Source organism: Aplidium turbinatum, chromosome 11 (assembly GCF_918807975.1).
Source record: "Aplidium turbinatum chromosome 11, kaAplTurb1.1, whole genome shotgun sequence".
NCBI classification, from domain to species: Eukaryota; Metazoa; Chordata; class Ascidiacea; order Aplousobranchia; family Polyclinidae; genus Aplidium; species Aplidium turbinatum.
Genome location: NC_137482.1, coordinates 26,023,726 through 26,042,750, shown reverse-complemented (window position 1 = coordinate 26,042,750; position 19,025 = coordinate 26,023,726). Strand labels below are relative to the sequence as shown.

The 19,025-nt window shown below is 40.4% G+C and overlaps 1 protein-coding gene across 4 annotated transcripts in view; it reads right to left on the bottom strand.

The window, feature by feature from the left end:
- Nucleotides 1–19,025, bottom strand: part of LOC145779408 (uncharacterized) — a 158,767-nt gene that overhangs the window by 97,645 nt on the left and 42,097 nt on the right. For 2 of the 4 annotated variants that reach the window (XM_082590991.1, XM_082590993.1), the window contains exons 4-7: nt 17,007–17,139; nt 3,741–4,041; nt 3,435–3,599; nt 2,898–3,137 (exon numbers count right to left, since the gene is read on the bottom strand). In XM_082590991.1, coding sequence (XP_082447117.1) covers nt 2,898–3,137; nt 3,435–3,599; nt 3,741–4,041; nt 17,007–17,139 — 839 coding nt within the window. Of the gene's footprint in view, nt 1–2,897; nt 3,138–3,434; nt 3,600–3,740; nt 4,042–17,006; nt 17,140–19,025 lie in introns of those variants that run through there. The other 2 variants (XM_082590992.1, XM_082590994.1) reach the window with 2 other exon arrangements.

Genomic DNA, 19,025 nt, shown 5'->3' with positions numbered 1-19,025 from the left:
TTTTGACATAGATTACAAATAGTAAGCATTCAAAAACATTCAGATTGCAAAGCACTGACCTTAGGTTACTTTAACACATTTAAGGTACCTTTTGAGCGAAGTTTGCTGTTACTTTAGTATTAGCCTACTTTTTCTTCTAAACATAGTTAAATTTCACTGAACGCAACCATAAAATCATCTTTCAGCAATAAGTAGGCTTTAGCTTCATATTTGACAGACGTCATCCTTTGACTAAAAAAGTGATGAAAAACGAACTATAATTATTTGCAAATTTAGAAACTGAAATCTTTAACAGCTTCCTATTCCAATGCCACTTCCTTCAATGCATCGTCATTGAAAGTTGGTGTCAGGTCAACAAGCATTTGATTTATGATGTAGTGCATGATATCACTCTCATTTCACTCCATACAGTTCACTCCTTACAGAAAAGCGTTATGAACTCCTTACTGTAAGTTCATAACGCTTTTCAGATTAGCTGTGATTGCTGGATGTTTATTATTACATACACTTCGTTGTTATTAACTTCTCCCAAAGCCGTAAGTTAGATATGAAAGAGTGTAAAATTTCCAAATAAACGATTGATTTAATTGTGAGAATCTTTATCCTCTGACTGGGAAAGTTTTTTTTTGTAGAGCTAATTGTTGGCAGGTTTGCAAACTTGTAGAGGGTTTAAACCTCTGACGCAAGGCCGATCAGTGAGATTGGTAGAGTGAAGTTTTTGCTTTTTGTTGATGTGTTATTATTCCATCCACTAGGTGCCGCTGAATGGAGAGCAGTCCTCAATAGCAGAACCAGTCCTGTTTAATTTAATCTTACGATTTCTTTGTGCGCAATGCGCTATCCTGATAGGCGATGGAACCAGTTGAGCTATCGGGACGAATACATGTTTAATGTGCTTTACTAGAGATCAAGCTACAAATAAAAAGTGACATTATATGTTACAAAGCAGGCTATCTAAAGACAAACAAATTTGAGAAACTTTAAAAGACACCTCGAGAATACATTATTTTAAATTTGAGAATATATATAATTAAATTTGAAAACTTAAATTGTTTTCAGGTGTCACGGTTGTCTCTGTCTTACACGTAGAGACTTTGGAAAGATTGATGACGTAGTTTAATGGAATATTAAAAGTTAAACCGTCAATTTTACGATCGAAGAGTTATAATTTTGAGGTTATAAATATAAATAGTAATAAAAGGTTTCTGCAGACTCTTAACCTCAGTTCTGGCTTCTCGGTGTTATGGGAATTGCTTATCATCAATAATTGTAGGATCCATGTGAGAGGATTCAACCAAACGTATAATAATCAATAAAAAATCAACCAGGTTTGGTAACTACAAAAATTTATTGGTAGAGCTTTCGCCGCCGTAAAGGCGGCTTCATCAGTACTCTTATTCAAATAGAATCAATTTGAATATTATTTCTATTGTTTCTATTTGAATAAGAGTACTGATGAAGCCGCCTTTACGACGGCGAAAGCTCTACCAATACATTTTTGTAGTTACCAAACCTGGTTGATTTTTTATTGATTATAAATATAAATCCTTGAAGGACTGACGAATGGTACAGCACTTACAACAAATAAACAAATCAGATTTTGAACAGCAATAGCTTCCACGACTTCAAAGCAGATACATACTAATCGTGACGTCAACATCTCAATTGACTACAACTTCTAGAATTGGTCGTCACAAGAACTCATTCTTCTGGCCAAACTTTGCAATACGTAAACATTTTCTTAAGGTCATAACAGCGTAACAGATGTCAGAATGTTCTGCTTAGTTAGATGCATTTCTGGAGATACAAGACTGTAGAATTCTCCAGAAGCACTTTGCGTAATGCTTGAGCAAAAGGTCACCTTAAGACAATAATCGACACAAACAGCTCGTAAGAACTCAAAATTAAAATATCCCTCCTCCCTTTCCTTCCCAGCGTTGCCGTTCGGCAACACTAAATAAAATAAACAAACAAAAAAAAAATTTTTCATTTTTTTTTTTTTGAAGTTATTACTACCCCCATGAGAGCTTTAGAAAAATTTTCCCGCCACGGGAAAATAATTCGGGAAGGAAAGGGTTAGGACACATAGTGCAGCCTGCCATCGGACCACGCATATTGATCGTGACAGTTGGCTGATACGTTTTAAGTGTAGATAAGTTAAATCTGCAGAAATTATGATGATTTGATAAGTGGTACACGAACCAGTTCGATCATAAACAACTAAATTCGTTTGTGTTACAAGACATGTAACCGAGTCGTTCATATCAAGCATGGTTGTAGGTTTGACAACTGTCAGAAGATATTTCATTTTCTTGAGTTGATAAAGTGGATAATAAAATTGTTTTAAAATAGTTTAGAATTTTTATTTATGGGTAAGTTTTGGGTTTTCGTTAGTGTAAAATAATAATCTTCTAAACATTCAGAAAAACATCTGGCAACACTTTTACATAACGTACTACTTCGTTTGTCTGGTTGTTGGACATCCTGTACTTGTATAAATCCTTGTATTAACTTTGTAAACGTTGTTTCTACACACCACTACAATTGTTCGGCAACCAATATCATTAACACAACAAATTCTTTTGCATTAAACCACTATCTACAAATTGACCAAGAAAAGAAAAATTAGCAAAGTTTTTTCCTCCATTTTATCGTACTGCAAAGATTTAAAGTTTTTAAGCTTAAACACGTTTTAAAAACTAACAATTTCAGCTATTTGTATTTAAATAGTTGTGCTTACTTTGAACATTATATCGTGTCTTGTCTACAATAAATATGAATAATTTTATTCAGAACCTCTACTATAAGTAAAAGATGAGTAAACATCTGAGGACAAATAGGTTAGTCAGCTCGGTGCGCAAAAGTAGATTTTCAGTACATGACCAAGAGCAGCTCACTTCCATGAGTCCACTGTGGTGGGATTGGACACCACCACAGGATGCTTCTCCTCTGGTGCCCCCACAAGAACTTTGACACTGTGATAAGATGAGTTGGGAGTGATATTCCAACTTGGGTAGATCTCAGACTTTCTGGAACGCGCTCGATGAGTGTCCGGTCTTTTGATATTCTTCATACAGAGCCACCATCTCTCGTAAGGATCCGTTGCGTTATCGAATGTTCCTTTCATTATTCGATGCCTGAAATTTCACAATAGTTGCGATAAATACTTCTATACACGAATTACAATACATTCTTTGGAACTTTAATAAGAATTTCTCAAAGATATTTTCCAATCTAAATACTTCAGTTTACCTCGAAAAAAGTGACAGGATAAAAAACCTGTTCTCTAAACTTGTGATTTTAAATATCAAGAGGATTAGATCTCCTTGTTTGAAAGAAGCTCTCAAGACGGTCCGAGTGTTTGAAAATAGTTGAAAAATATCCGCCGCAGATCAAACACTATATACTAATATTTAAGCAGTGCTGATAATTACAAATTGTTTTTCCTGACATCTTGATTTCGATTGTTCTTTTTCTTTTCCATGAGAATCATCTTTGTGAGAGAATTGAAGATGGAGACGTTATTTCCTCGTCTTTTGTTGGTCATCGTTACCATGGCGCTATCTCCATTCCAAAACATGTTTTCCGTAGTGAACTTTCTAGAACAAGCAGCTGCTATAAACAAGCGAAGTAACATAGTTCACAATTCTGCTACGCAACACTGGTCAAAAAAGCTTGTCAAACATAGAAATCGAAGTAAGAGCGGTGTGACAATATTGCAAATGAGACAAAAATGAAACCTTTTGTAGACTCTGCGGTTTCTTCCCGAAGAGTTAACGAACTCCTCCTTGTCTGGTGTCGCGGTGTCGCTGACTTGCTCCACAATCAACTCGTGTTCGCGGTGATTTATTCTGTTGCATAAATTGCGCAAGGAAGGAACATCAAGTAGCTTCCACAATGAAGGATTCTGTCGGGCGATGTCGGTGCACGACACACCACTGACACCGTCTTGCCGTAGAACCTCTACGAGTCGGTCAATTGATGTTCCGTAGTATGTGAACGTTATCTTGGTTAACTCTTGCACCATCTTTTCGCTTTCTGCTGTATTAGCAATACTCATCAGTTACCAACTTATGTGCTGATGTAACTAGTGCAGATTTGTCAGCGGGCCTCACATTACAACATTACAACCCCGAAATGGATTGTTCAGTTTGATGGAAAATAGGGTTAGGCTACAAGCTAAATTTTCTAAATTTTCAAAGGCAGTCTAGTTTGTATGATTACTTCACAAACTGTTTGGGATGCATGCAACTTATCCATTTCTCCAAATATTGAAAATTTGATGTTTAAAAGTAGCCTATTTAGAGATTATTTATTATTTGTCAGTAGCCTATATTAAGGATGAGTTGAGTTTAATACTACTTTGTTTCAGTCCTTTAAGGTTAAGCTTTTAAAAGACTGAAATTATCTGTAATGGCTGCCCAGCACACATCACACTGAGTCGTTATCTTTTGTTCAGTAAAAGACTGGAAGTTGGCCCAAGTGATATGTTGTGCCACGATTGATTCGTTTTTACAACATTTGACAATTAAGGCAAGATTTACGTTCTTTAAAATGCTCTATTGGGAAATTGAATTCAGAATTTCCCTAGTTAAAATTTGTTCTTTAGATAGAGAGACATGGATTACTATGAAACATGTCATGGTAGCATCAGCAGCCCATGTGATGAGGAAGCGACCACGTCAAACCACTGTCCGCCCCGATAGCTCAGTTGGTTAGCGCGTGAATTTGTAAACGAAGAAGCTTCAAGATTAGGAGTGGGTCTATTGGAGAAGCTAAAATAAAGAAAGTCATTGGTTTGGGTAGGCTATGTTTTTAGTGCTTTGAACTTTATGCAACTCCTTCTCTTAAATGTACACAATTTGATACATTTACTCTCAATTTGGTGTTTTGAAACCAGGTCATGAAATGAGGTCTTTTGCCAAAAGTTTGAAGAGTGTGCATATTAGCCACAAGTGCAACCGTGGGTTGTTTATCTTCTTTTTCTTCTTGTTGCAATGCCAAGTGATGTACGGTAAGCATATTTGTAATCTGCAGGTCGCTGCAGCAGATAGAGTGTTTAGACCAGTAGCCTACATACTTTAAACATACGACAATTTTCACTATGAACCAGCTGACTGCAGCACTGTGACCCTTCTAGCGCTCAACCAGAGGGTAGCCACTTAAACATGACAATTCCCTGTAAGACCTGATGACGCAGCCAACCAGTCAGAACACGTTTAAATGACTACCGTCCAATACATTCACTGAGTTCCATTAAGGATAAGGGATGTCCTGACTAGTTCAGTTCAGTTCAGTTGTTTTTATTTCTGACCATCATATCAAAACAATACACGTCAACATAGCAAAGGTCGAGAAAAGGGTAGAAGCGACAAAAACTAAGACTAAGAAGCAGCAGGCCAGCGATTCTCCATCAAGTATCAGTTCAATATTTTTTTATTAATAAAAATGCATGGAGAATCAGCAGAGCCCCATTTATGGCATATGCATTTCGCTCTACTACTGTAGAGCATCATTAGTGCCTAAAAAGCAAACATACGAAAGCATTACCTACAACTATAACTGAATAAATAAATGAATCTGCAGTAGCCTAACTAAAATACTGGCCAAGACTAGACTAACTGGTAGCCTACTGTGTAAAAAATTATAGGCTAAGGCAAATTGAAACTAAACTACACGAACCTAGTTACTATGACAAAATAATAATGAGAGACAACGCCCAAAAGCAAAGGCAAGGTTGATAGTGGAATGGCTAAACAGTGGTTCTCAACCTTTTTGTTTTGGCGGACCCTTTTGGTACCTTCGAAGCGGTCGCGGACCCTTAAAAAGTCTTTATCTGAAATTTTAGTATATTGCTTCTCCTACAATGGAATCAAATGTTTCATAAGTTTCGAAACGACACACTTAAAAGAATTTGCTGAACTCGCGACGCACTTATGACGTTTGATGACATTGACGAAATTATGTTATGAGCTTTATGTTGGAAAACCATTTACCTCTTGTTACTTACTGATTCAGTGTATAAAAGCAACGCAATATATAGTAAGAAAGAAACGCAAAACAATCAACTAAGGTACATGGTACAGAACGCTTAATTGATTACACGCGTTGTGGTGGTAATCAATTCCAGCGTCTGTACCAGAAAACGCTGAATGTTATTATGTAGTGAGGCAGGTCACAAGTTTACATAAAATCAACGTAAATAAAATGACGACTATAACAGCTTGCAAAGAGATGATTGTGGTAGCTTCGCTGCTTCCTGTCTGTTATTGAATATATATATATGTTTGTACCGTATACTATTTTTCGCAACAGACAAAATAAAAGGTTTCTCTCTCTCTCTCTCTGGTAGTATCATCCCTACTATGTTTACCAGTTGTGTAGCATTCCTCATCTTGGCCACTGGAAATGATCACAGCCAATGGAAGAGCACCCATAGGACTTCCACACAATAAAACAGTAAGATATACAGACCGCCAACTTTGCATCAACTGAAGATGCATAGATTTTACTTGCCTAAATGAGATGTGGACTGGAGTCCACAAAAACTATTTCACAAGATTGTTGCATTCGTGAACACGTTCCATCAAAGGGGTAACAACCACACAAACAAGTGAACCATTCTCAAATTCCTTTAATTGCACTTTTAATTGTAATGTTTGTGCAAAGTCTTTGATGCATTGAAACATTTTCTTGCCTGTGTATGTACCACATGATTATTGGCGCCATAACCTCTACCAGTAATACACGGAGTCACGCTTTGGGTTCATGCGGCTATTTGCTATGTCAGACAAATTTTCTGCTGCAGAAAACTTTGACTGCTCTACTGACAAAGCTTCAGCAGCAGTAAATCCACTTTGAAAATATCTAAAAAAAGTTGCTTTCGTATCAGGCAGAATTTTAAGTTGCTCTAATGCAGCACATGACTCCAAAGTGTGGTTGTGTTTTTCCTTAAAAGTAACAAAACAAGGAAAAAAGGACACCATTGGATCTTTCTTTTTGGCATCAGTTGTGATGCGTTTGATTTTAACACTCATCTTTGCAGGGCACCTATTAAAACAAACAAAAATGGAGCATATTACACCATAGGCGTAGCCAGGGGGGCGAAAGGGGCCATGGCCCCCCCAAATTTTCAAAGTTTGGATTCCGAAGTTGAACCCTTTGTTGAAAATGTAATATAATTTGTATAAATTTATATCGTTTTCCAAGACATCTGGCTATTAACACCTCCCAGGACATGTTTTAGACACACAGAAAGACACCAATAAATTTTGCAAATCGCACAAAGTTTACGCGATTTACGCTTCTTTAAACTAATCTGTGGAAGCAATTTCAGAATCGCTTACTCTGTTGGGGTTTTGTGTAGCTGAGTTTTTCATAAAATACTGACTTCTGTTACGCATCATTTCATGAAAAAACCTGACTTCTATTACGTTTTTCGCTCTCATAATAGCTTGTTGATGAGTCTTTGTGACGTCAGCCGCAATTTAATTTAAATCTAAGCGGCATCAGGGATTGCTTACATTTATAACACTGAAGATGAAGACAGTATAGTTTTCGAAACGTTTGTTTGCTGAACATGAGTTTGGTGTCTACATTTTGGGCTCTTTATTTTTTGATGAGTTTTTTGTGTTCTCTAATTTTAGCCGCAGTTTTTGCTTGTTCGTGTGTTACAGTTACCTTTAATAAGTTAATAGCTTCTTCTTTCGTATGAGAGGTTGTTTTTTTTGGACTACATTTCATTGGGGTCAAATGTCCGGGCATTCTTCGAGCATCCACTTGATTGTAGAGTCCTCCAGCGTTGACAGGCCAATTGCCCTTGGAGGAGTAAACGTCGGGCAGTGGTAGAGGATGTGATCTGCTGTCTGTTCCTCTGCACCACATTTGCACGCCGCAGATGTTGATAGGCCCCATTTGTGCATTAAGAAAGCGAAGCGCCCAACAACCGTGCGGAGGCGATTCAGCCGTACCCAGGCAGGTCATCTGAGCTCCTTTCCTGGTGGCATGGGTCCAGCGTCGGGAACAAAGGTGTGGAGTCTGGAGGTGTTGTCTGTCCACTCCTCTTGCCAGGTATTGGCGATCCAGGATGAGGCACTGGTGTGCTCCAGCAAGGATTGTGCTTGAGCGACAAAGGGGCTTCTCAATTTGAGGCGTTTCTTTGTTACCAATCTGGTGATGTAGCTGTGGAGGGCGTGGTGTGGCTCCAGTGACCGGCGAGCCAGGAAGAGTGTGGCAGCTTTGCGGCAAAGCTCAGCAGGGGCGATGCCTGAAAGAACTGGTAAAAATTCAGTAGGTGTAGGTTTCAGGCATCCCGATACAATACGCAAGGCGTCGTTGATGGGTTTGACGAGCAAGTGAGTATGAGCACTACGACATCATACATGGGCACAGTACTCCGCGGTGGAATGGACAAGAGCCAGGGTGGTGGTGCGCAGAGTTGTTGCTGTCGTACCCCAGCTCGTACCTGCCAGTCGACGAATAAGGGCAACGCGTGATGTTACTTTCTTGCGAAGTGATTCCAAGTGGTGTCGGTACGTGAGAGTCCTGTCCAAACTAACACCAAGATAGACTGGTGTGGGGTTAAAGGGCAGAATGTTTCCATCGATGTTGATGGTCAGCTCGCGCTTTGCTTCCTTACTGTTTAGATGGAAAGCGGTCGACACCGTTTTAGATTTACTGTTAATAGCTGTTGATCTGCTAATAAATTTCATACAAATATTACCCTGAAAGTGTTTTCAGAAAGCTCTATAATCCATTATTTGAGTGTAATTTTGCAAAAATTTTCCGGGGGCGCATGCCCCCGGGCCCCCTAGAATACGCGTGCCTTCGGCACGCTCTAACCCCTCAGCAGCTTTATTGCTTCCCTTGCTCAACCCACCAGGATACGCTACTGCACATCAGGTGGCGATGTCTTAAATCAAACATTTTGTCGTTCTCTTCAATTAATCAAACATTTGGCCCCCCCAAATTTTTTTTCTGGCTACGCCACTGTATTACACATGAAAAAATGAAATGGAAGCAGGATAAGCTAAATTCCCTTGCAATTATTTTCATCAACTGAATTTTTACATACTTTTTATTCTAGGCTAATATTGCGAGCTATTCAAATTCAGTGAAGATTTTTTGACCTTTGATTGTGAAAACTGTGAAAACTATTGTAACAAAACTCAACACTAAAAAATAGACAAGGATACACAAGTGATTATAGCCTACAGAACTATATACGCTAACTGCAACAACTTACTTTGTGTTGACTTTTTGCATTCCTTTGTTGAACGCCTGGTTGTGCTAACATATGTACTCTTTTCTAAAGGCAAATCTTTTAACTTTAGGATACGTTGTCCTAACATTCCATGCAGTATTTGAGCTTATACTGTACTCCTGCAACCAACATTTTCACTCCTCTTCCGTTTTTGCCTATACTCGTACCTCCCTCGAATCCTTATTGTCGCTCAAAACTACACAATTTTCATAGCCAAACGACATATTTTATACAAACCTCACAAGTGGCACTTTCTATTCAGGACGACAATACTTTCAATTTTCAAATGAAATGACTTGCATTCAACCACAGCTTTTCGCGCTGACGACCATTTACTACTACCTTCTGATTGGTCAGAGAAACTTCATTCTCCTAAGAGAAATTTTCTCCTCCTGGGAGAAGTGTGAATCGCTTGTTGCTTTCTGATTGGTCAATTTCGCCTTATTGTACCTTCCAACAGTAAGTTTTACAAATATGCCCCACGAACTGGTGTCAAAAGTGTTCCATGCGGACCTATGGCCGGACCATCTGGTAGAAAACCGATTGGAGGTTTGGCCAACATATTGTTCAAAGTTTGCAGGAGGCAACATATATCCCGTAGTCGCTACAATTAAGGTATTGCCGTAGTTTGATTACACTATGCTTAGATTGTATTCCCAGGTCCAAGGAACTATATTTTTATTTAGGGTATTGCCAAGAGTGAGGGGTCTTTTATATACAATACTTTCTGTCGGTTGTAGGACCTATTCTTTGTCAGTAAGTTTCATGGTAGTGGCAAATGAAGAAGTCCAAATAATGCGTTTATTGGTAGTTTTGTGATTCTTGGGGCCAAACCATTTTTTCCAATTTTTAGCTAATGTGGTGATGAGTTCTACCATGTCCTGTTTGAAACCACAAAAATTACATTTGTTCTCTAATATTTGTAAAAAATTGTAAAAATCTACATCCAGCTCGTTAAGACGTCTTAAATATGCCATAAATAGGGCTCTATTGATTCTCTATGCATATTTAATAATAAAAAATTACTGACTACCGTCCAATTGTGACCCTTCTAGCATTTAGCCAGAGAGTTCGTCGTCGTCATGTGAGCCTCTAGGGCCAAGGGTCTATCATTTTAATACCTCAGATTCACGAAATTCCCGGATTACACTAGAAGGCTACTAGAGCAGAGGTTCTCAACCTTTTGAGATTCAAGGATCAATTAAAAAAATTGTGTCTCAGTCACGGACCACTACTCCCCTCCCCTTCCTCCTCCCCTTGTAACGAACAAATGTCACTTATGGCAGCTATCGCCAGCGAAAAGAGAAGAATGTGGCAAGATATGATCGAATCCACAGATCTGTCTCATACCAGTCGAAAAGCCTGGAAAACAATCAAATTGCTGTCGGCCGACTATACTAAACCAGACCACCACTACACTGTATCTACCAATCAAATTGCCCATCAAATCCTTCTAAATGGTAAAAGTAAAAATAACATGAAAAAGCAGTCTAAACCCCAGCTAATAAGACCTCAAAATGAACGCAACCCTCGTCTAACATCTCCTTTTTCAATTGAAGAACTGAAGAAGGGCATTGAATTTCTGAAACAAGCTAAATCTGCTGGATCAGATGGAATTCGGACTGAACAAATTAAACATTTTGGTTCAATCGCTCTCGGATGGCTGATAAAGTTTTACAGCAACTGCCTCAGCTCTTACCAAATTCCTAAGCTATGGAGAAAAGCCAAAATTATTGCATTGTTGAAACCAGGAAAAGACCCAACTGACCCTAAAAGCTTTCGTCCTATATCTTTGCTGTGTCATTTGTTCAAGTTGTTTGAAAGGCTGATGTTAAACCGATTGCAACCTCTCATAGAAGACCAACTCATTAATGAACAAGCAGGTTTCCGACCTGGTTAGTCCTGCACAGGACAACTCTTGAATCTAACACAGCACATAGAGAATGGGTTTGAAGAGGGTTCCGTCACTGCAGCTGTCTTTGTAGATCTATCTGCAGCGTATGACACTGTCAACCATCGTCTCCTTATATCAAAGATCCTGAATATCACCAAGAACTTTCGATTCACTAAGCTGATACAATCATTGCTTAGCAATCGCCGTTTCTATGTTTATGTTTGTGGCAAAAATAGCAGATGGAGACAGCAGAAAAATGGCTAGCACAAGGGAGTGTTTTAGCCCCCATCTTGTACAACATTTATACAAACGACCAACCAATCCATCCTGGTACAAGAAGCTTCATATACGCTGACGATTTGTGTATAACAACACAACACAAACACTTCACTTCCACGGAGAGAGTACTCAGCGATGCTCTGGATGGGCTGACAACATACTACACGGACAACCACCTGCGTGCCAACCCCAATAAAACCCAAGTCTGCGCATTCCACCTTAGATCCGGGGATGCATCAAGCCAACTAAACATTTCCTGGAATGAAACCAAACTGGCACACTGTATCAATCCCACATACCTCGGTGTCAAATTAGATAGGTCCCTCACATACAAATCCCATATCGAAAAAGTAAGAGCTAAGGTGGCTTCTAGAAATAATATTTTACAGAAACTCGGAAACTCTGATTGGGGTGCCCTCCCTGACACAATACGGTCAACTGCTTTAGTCTTATGCTATTCAGTTGCAGAATATGCTTGCCCAGTGTGGGAACGCTCAGCACATGCCAAGAAAATTGACCCCATATTGAACCAAAGCTGCCGTCTGATTACAGGTTGTCTCAAACCAACCAACATCACGTTGCTGCACATTCTATCTGGAATTGCTCCCCACAACATCAGAAGAAGCGTGACCAGCAGAAAGGAAAGATCTTGTCAGGACATAGATTTGAGGCACCCACTGTATGGCCAAACTCCAGCACACAGGCGTCTGAAGTCAAGAAAAAGTTTCCTTGCTTCAGTTGTCCCATTAGGTTGTCCCATTGGACGATGTCGCCGCCAATGTGCGGGTTCAACTATGGCAGGAAGGACTGGCAGATATTGGCCAATATGGAGCTCACACCCATGGAGAGCCTTCCTCCCGGAAAACGTAAGCCGTGGAAGTATTGGCGATGCCTCAACCGCTTAAGAACTGGTATTGGCAGGTTTAAAACCTTGATGAGACACTGGGTGTATTCCATGGGGAGCACAAGTTGCAAATGCGGACAGGAGCAAACGATGCAACATCTACTCGAATGCCCTGACCTAAAAGCAAGGTGCTCTGCACAGGATTTGGCCGAGTTTAACGATAGAGCAAGAGCCTGCGTGATGCTCTGGGCTACGGCCGTGTGACACAAGATGAAGAAGAAGATTAGAAAGAATGCTACATGTAGAGCTAGCCTTAAGCTTGCACAATGCACATTTGAGCACAGCATATCCAAACGAGGTGTAATACTTGAAAGACTCAATCGGAGTTCATCTTCGACTTCAAGTCGTGAACAATACTTTGTTTTTATTGTAACCAGTGCAGAAAATCCACATTCAGAAAGATAAGATGTCGCAAAAGGTAAAATTATTTTCAAAGCTTTCTGAGACAGTTGTGGATGCTCCTGTGAAGCTTGTATCCATAATTTCATCAAGCTCACTCTCGGATGCAACATATTCAAAGTAGTGTCAGAGGTCAGTTGGTTCAATTCCAATGTTGGTAACTTTAATGAATCAATGTGTGCAAGAAACGGACTGGAAACTCACAAAAAACTCTGAACGTTCAAATCACCAAAGTAGAAGTCAAATTTATCCTGCAGCGACGGAGTATGGTCAGAAATAAAATTCATCAACAGTTGCTTATTGATTTCAGCATTTTCTGGCTTCTCAATCTCAGTGAATTTGTACAAATTCAATTGATCAAACATGTCAAAGTTACCTGCAATAATCTTGTCTTCCGAAGATTAAGTTTTTTCGTAAAAGCAGACACTTTATCAGTGAGGGTAATTAAATTTGTCTGCTTTCCTTGCAGCGACGAATTAAGTTTATTCAGTTGTTTAAAAATGTCAGCCAAGTAAGCCAGAACAGCAACCCAAAAGCTATCGTTGAAGTGGCCAACAAGCTTGGATTTTATTCTCCAAAAACTCTCTCACAGCATCACGTAACTCAAACAGTCTGACACTCTTCCCCTTGATAACCAGCGAACTTAAGCATGCATCAGTAGCTGTTCATGATTAAGATCCATATTTGAACATAATGAACAAAAGAGACAACAAATTAGTGGATGAGCCTTGATAAAATTAACAACTTTGATGACCTGATTAAAAATAGATTTCAAGGGTTAAAAAACAACGATTTCAGATTTTGCACGCGGACCACCAGGCAAATGTCCGCGGACCACAGGTTGAGAACCGCTGTACTAGAGCACCCAGTTTTTGGTATAATCATCCATGACCAGCAGACCTTCGACTCCGTCAGGTGGCTTGAAAGTGGTACAGTCATTGATGATGTGGTCTGCAGTCTGTTCCTCAGCACCACATTCACAGGAGAAGAAAGAGGCCATTCCTAATTGGTGCATGGTTGAGCGGAAAAGTCCGACGCCCGTACGGAGACGGTTGAGGCGCACCCACGCCTGTATTTGTAGTGTCAGGCCAATGGAGGGCATGTCGGCGTCGGAGACGAACGAATGGAGTGTGGTTGTACTTGACTTCCACTCAGAATTTCATTTATCGTCCGCCCAAGTAGCCGCAGAGATATTTTGTTCATCAGCTTCGTGGATCCAAAGTTGAGCGGCTGGAACGAATGGGTGTCTTGATTTCAGTTGACAGGGGTGCTCGTTTGGGAGAGCAGAAATCTTGTGGTGGAGAAGATGGTTAAGCTAGAGTGCCCGACGACCAAGGGACAGAGCGGCTTCTTCGCGACGAAGCTCAGCAGGTTGGATGCCAGCGAGAATTGGAAAATTGTCCAATGGCGTGGGACGCAGGCATTCGGTCACTGTGCGCAGGGCGCTGTTTGTGGCAGTGTCGATGTTATGGCAGTGAGCACTGCGCACCAAACAGGTGCACAGTACTCTTCTGAAGAGTAGACGATGGCTAAGGCTGCTATACGCAAAGTGTCAGCCCTCGCCCGCTATCTGGAGCCTGCCAGTCGCTTGAGTAGCGCAGCGCGAGTGTCAGTTTCTTGTGCAGTGACACCAAATGGTGGTGGTATGTGAGCAATCTGTCTAATGTCACCCCAAGATACCTTGGTTCGGGGCAGAAGGACAGACGTTTATTATTGCTTTGATCATGTGGTTCACGATCAGCTTCACGATTGTGTAAGTGGAAAGCTTCTGCCACCGTTTTGGTTTCGCTGAGTTTCAGTTGCCAGTTCTGGAGATAAGCTGAGAAGGTTTTTATGTCCTGGCTTAAAGTTTTTTCTAGATTTTCCTACAACTTTGTTGACTGGAGAATTGCTAGGACGTTCGCATAAGCGTATTTTGTGGAGACCGTGGTTAGTGCGTAGACGTTGAAAAGAAGTGGAACCAGGATCGATCCCTGTGGGACGTCGTTTTTCAGGCGTCTCACTCTGCTTCGCCGTGAATTGCCAGTGGTGAGGGTGAAGCTTCGATTCCTGACAAGTTCCATAATCATACGGACCATATATCGGTCAGGAAGCAGGCGAAGCAGCTTGCAAGTAAGGCAGCGATGCCATACGGTGTCATAGGCAGCTGAGATCTCGAAAGACTGTGCCGCCTTCTTTTTTGCCTCAAAGCAGTCCTCGATGTCCTGGGTCAAGACTTTAACCTGATTTACGGTGAAATTTCGGCGCCGAAACCCAGCTTGCTCATTTGAGAGGAGCGGGTCGATGATTGGATTGACGCGGGCAAGATAGTTTATAGAGGCCCAGTCAGCCGGCAATTCTCCGACGCTGCTTGTGTTGTTGTAACCCTCGTCGGTGTTGGCAGTTGAAATCGCCAGCTTAGATACTAACAGAAAAGAACATTGTAAGGAAAGATGGCAACATTCGCGATGGTGGGGGTTTGTAGATATTGACGATGTTGTAGTCTGAGATACAAATGTACACCCACTTAATCTCAGCATCAATTGGAGATTGGTCGACAAAGGTGCACTTCAGGCTCTCATGCACAAACGTGGCAATGCCGTGCTTCCTGCTTAAGATAGACCTAGCTAGCCTGTAGTTGGGAATAGTTAACCTATCTGCAGAGTTGTAGTGGGTTTCCTGGAGGAGGATGACGAGTGCCATGTTGGCATGGGCAAGCTGCTCCACAACTTTGATCTTGCTTGTTGTGTAGCCTTCTATGTTGAGCTGCAGAATGGTGGAACGTCTGAACTTATCAATTTCCTCTTGCAGCTGTGCCGTCCGGGTGGCGGAATTTTTTTCCCACGAACTTTCATTCTCAATTGCATATTTCTATAAGTGTAGCCATTACTGGTTACCGCGCGCGGTAACTGTTTTTACCGATTCATTTTTTCGCGCGGTTTTCAAAGTCAGCAGCTAATTTTCGCCCTCCAGGTCCAAATCTAACCAATCTTGAAAAATAAGAAGCCTGGAGACACACCTAGTCAAGTCAAGTTTAAAAAAGTTGAGAAAAGAAATTGATTCTGGTCACTCTAAAAGTAAGATTTTCCGAATTGATTAAGAATTATCCCTAGCTCTTAAAAAAATCAACATTTTTTTATCGGAGGGGCATAGACAATGGCCCCTCCCTGCGTACGAAGGTACGCCACTGTCTACAACAATCTGTTTATATTGCCATATCGTTTTTACTTGTACTGTCCAGTGGACTGTTTTGTAAGTCCAGCAATGCCTGGTTCGTTGCGTTTTGAAATGACTTTGCCACGTGGTAGGATTTTTTTCTGTAGTTTTCTTTGTGTACCTTGCTCTCTGTGATGACCTAACGCATCAAGAGTGTTCTCTTCAAGACCACCAGCACTTTTGATAATGATTCAAGGCCGATCAACATAGCACTATCCATTTTTTTATTTTTTGTTGTTGTTTTTATTTTTTTTAATCATATCAATTTTGAAAGTTTCACTTAATTCTTGTTTTTCGTTTTTCTAAACTTTAAAATTCTACTAAGGTGTTGCGGTCGTGCCCTATTTTAAACTGATTATCCTGCTTTGCTATCAAGCACATTAAAACGTTTGAGTTTTGTCGTTTCTACCTTTTTCTAGACCTCCGCTATGTTTGGTATGTGTTGTTTTTTGTTGTGATGGCCAAAAATAAAAACAAAGTAAACTATTCAAACTAATGAAGTTGTCAATTTATTTTAATCAAAAACTAAAGAGCCCAAAATGTAGATACGGAATTCATGTTCAGTAAACAAACTTTTGAAAACAAACTTTATATTATACTGTTATAAATGTACATTGTACACATCGCTATGCATGTTGTTGTATAATACAATTTATTTATATTGTACAATTTATAACACTGAAGATGAAGACAGTGTAGTTTTTAAAATTTTGTTTGCTGAACATAGGCTTAGTATCAACATTTTGGGCTCTTTAGTTTTTGATTAGAGTAACCAGACATTCCAACCACTTTACTCCTAAATATTCTCTAAAAAATATATTATGCAAATGAGATGACATCATGAGAAGGCCAACGTCAGTTTATTTTTAAATGGCACTGAAAATGTGTTAAAGACGATTAAATGCAAATACGTACTAAATATGGGACTCTTGCCTTTGCGCATTAAAGTTTTAATTACTCAACGGCAGCCTACAATCCTACATATACCGGTAAGTAGCCAAAATAAACTAATTATTTGATTACATAAAATTGGTTGTAAGATTAAATAATCGGGTACACTCGACCAAACTTACCTACATTTGTTGACGTCATTGAACTGGTCGTTGTGTTATTCTCTTTGGACCAGCTTGTCGTCGGCTTTCTGAGGCAACTTCGTTGTTTATTCATCAGCACAGTTTCGTAAATACTGGTTGAATAACGCAGAACCTACATTTAAAGGAGGTGAGTTTTTTAAAAGTGTACTAAGTATCCCAATTTTTCTTGTTTGTAAATTCCGATAACCTGGGTGCATTACATACATTAAACCCAGGCGCTAAAACCATGCCAACATTTTTTCACTAAAATTAGAGTAGAAATGGAACCCGAATTGGCCAGACTAACACCTCACACTGGTGATGATAATTTGTGCATTTCGTCAAAAACATCCACACAGTAGATATTTCTGAAATAAGGTCATAAGTTAAACTTTAGTAAACATGCACAAAGAATGTGCCGTAGTATTGCCCCCTTACAAGGTTACACTAGCCTACTGCCGTACTTGCAATCTTGCCAAGCAGATTCGGATAAAATACTCAGAGATTAAAAGTCTTCTTCTTTGTCGTGTGAGCCTCTGGGGCCGAGGGGGTATTCTTTTACCACCCCAGATTCACGATGTTCCCGGACTACACTGAAATGCTACAAGAGAGCAGCCAGTCTTTGGTTTCATCATCCAAGACTCGCAAACCTTCCACTACATCAGGTGACTTGAAGATGGTAGGCTACACTCATTGATGGTGTGGTCTGCGGTCTGTTCCTCTGCACCACATTCACAGGAGAAGGAAAAGGCCATTTCCCATTGGCACATGGTCGAGGGGAAAAACTTGAAGCCCGTACGGAGACGGTTGAAGCGCACTCACGCCTGTCTTTGTAGTGTCAGGCCGATGGGCATGTGTCGGCACCAGGAATGAACGAATAAAGTCTGATGGTACTTGACTTCCCTTCAGAATTCTATTTATGGTTTGCCCAATTAGACGTCGTCTATCAACTTCGTTGAACAGAAATTGAGTGGCTGACACGAATGGTTGTCTTGATTTCAGTCAACGTGGTGCTCATTTCAAGGATCAGAGATCTTGTATTGGAGAAGATGGTTGGGCTCCAATGCCGATCAAGAGACAGAGTGGTTTCTTCGCGACGAAGCTCAGCGGGTTGGATGCCAACAAGAATGAGAAGACTGTCCAATGGTGTGGTACGCAGGTATCCGGTCATGGGTACTACGACAGTTTTTCGAATGACTATTGATCGAACGACAGTTAATCGAAACGACAGTTTATCGAACGACTATTGATCGAACGACAATTAATCGAAACGACAGTTTATCGAACGACAATTAATCGAACGACAATTAATCGAAACGACTGTTTATCGAAACGACTGTTCATCGAACGAAAATTAATCGAACGACTAACCCTAACCCTAGATAAAATTTGTTTCTGGAGATTCGTCGTCCGATAAACTGTCGTTTCGATAAACAGTCGGTTCGATTAACTGTCGTTTCGATAAATTGTCGTCAGATAAACTGTCTTTCGATAAACTGTCGTTCGATTAACTGTCGTTCGATAAATTGCTTTTTGATACATTGTCGCGTCACGCCGGTCATGTGCGCAGGTCGCCGTTTATGGCAGTGTCGATGTTGTGGCAGCACCAAACAGGTGCTCAATAATCTGCTGAATGGTGGAAAAGGGCTAAGGCTGCTATGCGCAAAATGTCATCTCTCTTGTCCCAACTGGAGCCAGCCAATCGCTTGAGTAAGCGCAGCGCACGATTTCAATTTCTTGCGCAGTTACACCAAATGGTGACGGTATGTGAGCGATCTATTTAATGATACCCAAGATATCTTGATTCGGGGAAGAAGGACAAAGATTTTCCATTGTTCTGGACATTTAGCTCACGCTCAGCTTTCCGATTGTGTAGATGGAAGCTGCCACGGTTTTGATTTCTCTGAGTTTCAGTCGTCATTTCTGGAGATAAACTAGTAGCAATTGCCTGCTTTTTTGCAATTTGGACAAATTGGTGTGTTTTGATAGCCCCATCGATGAAGAGTGGTAACAGTTCGG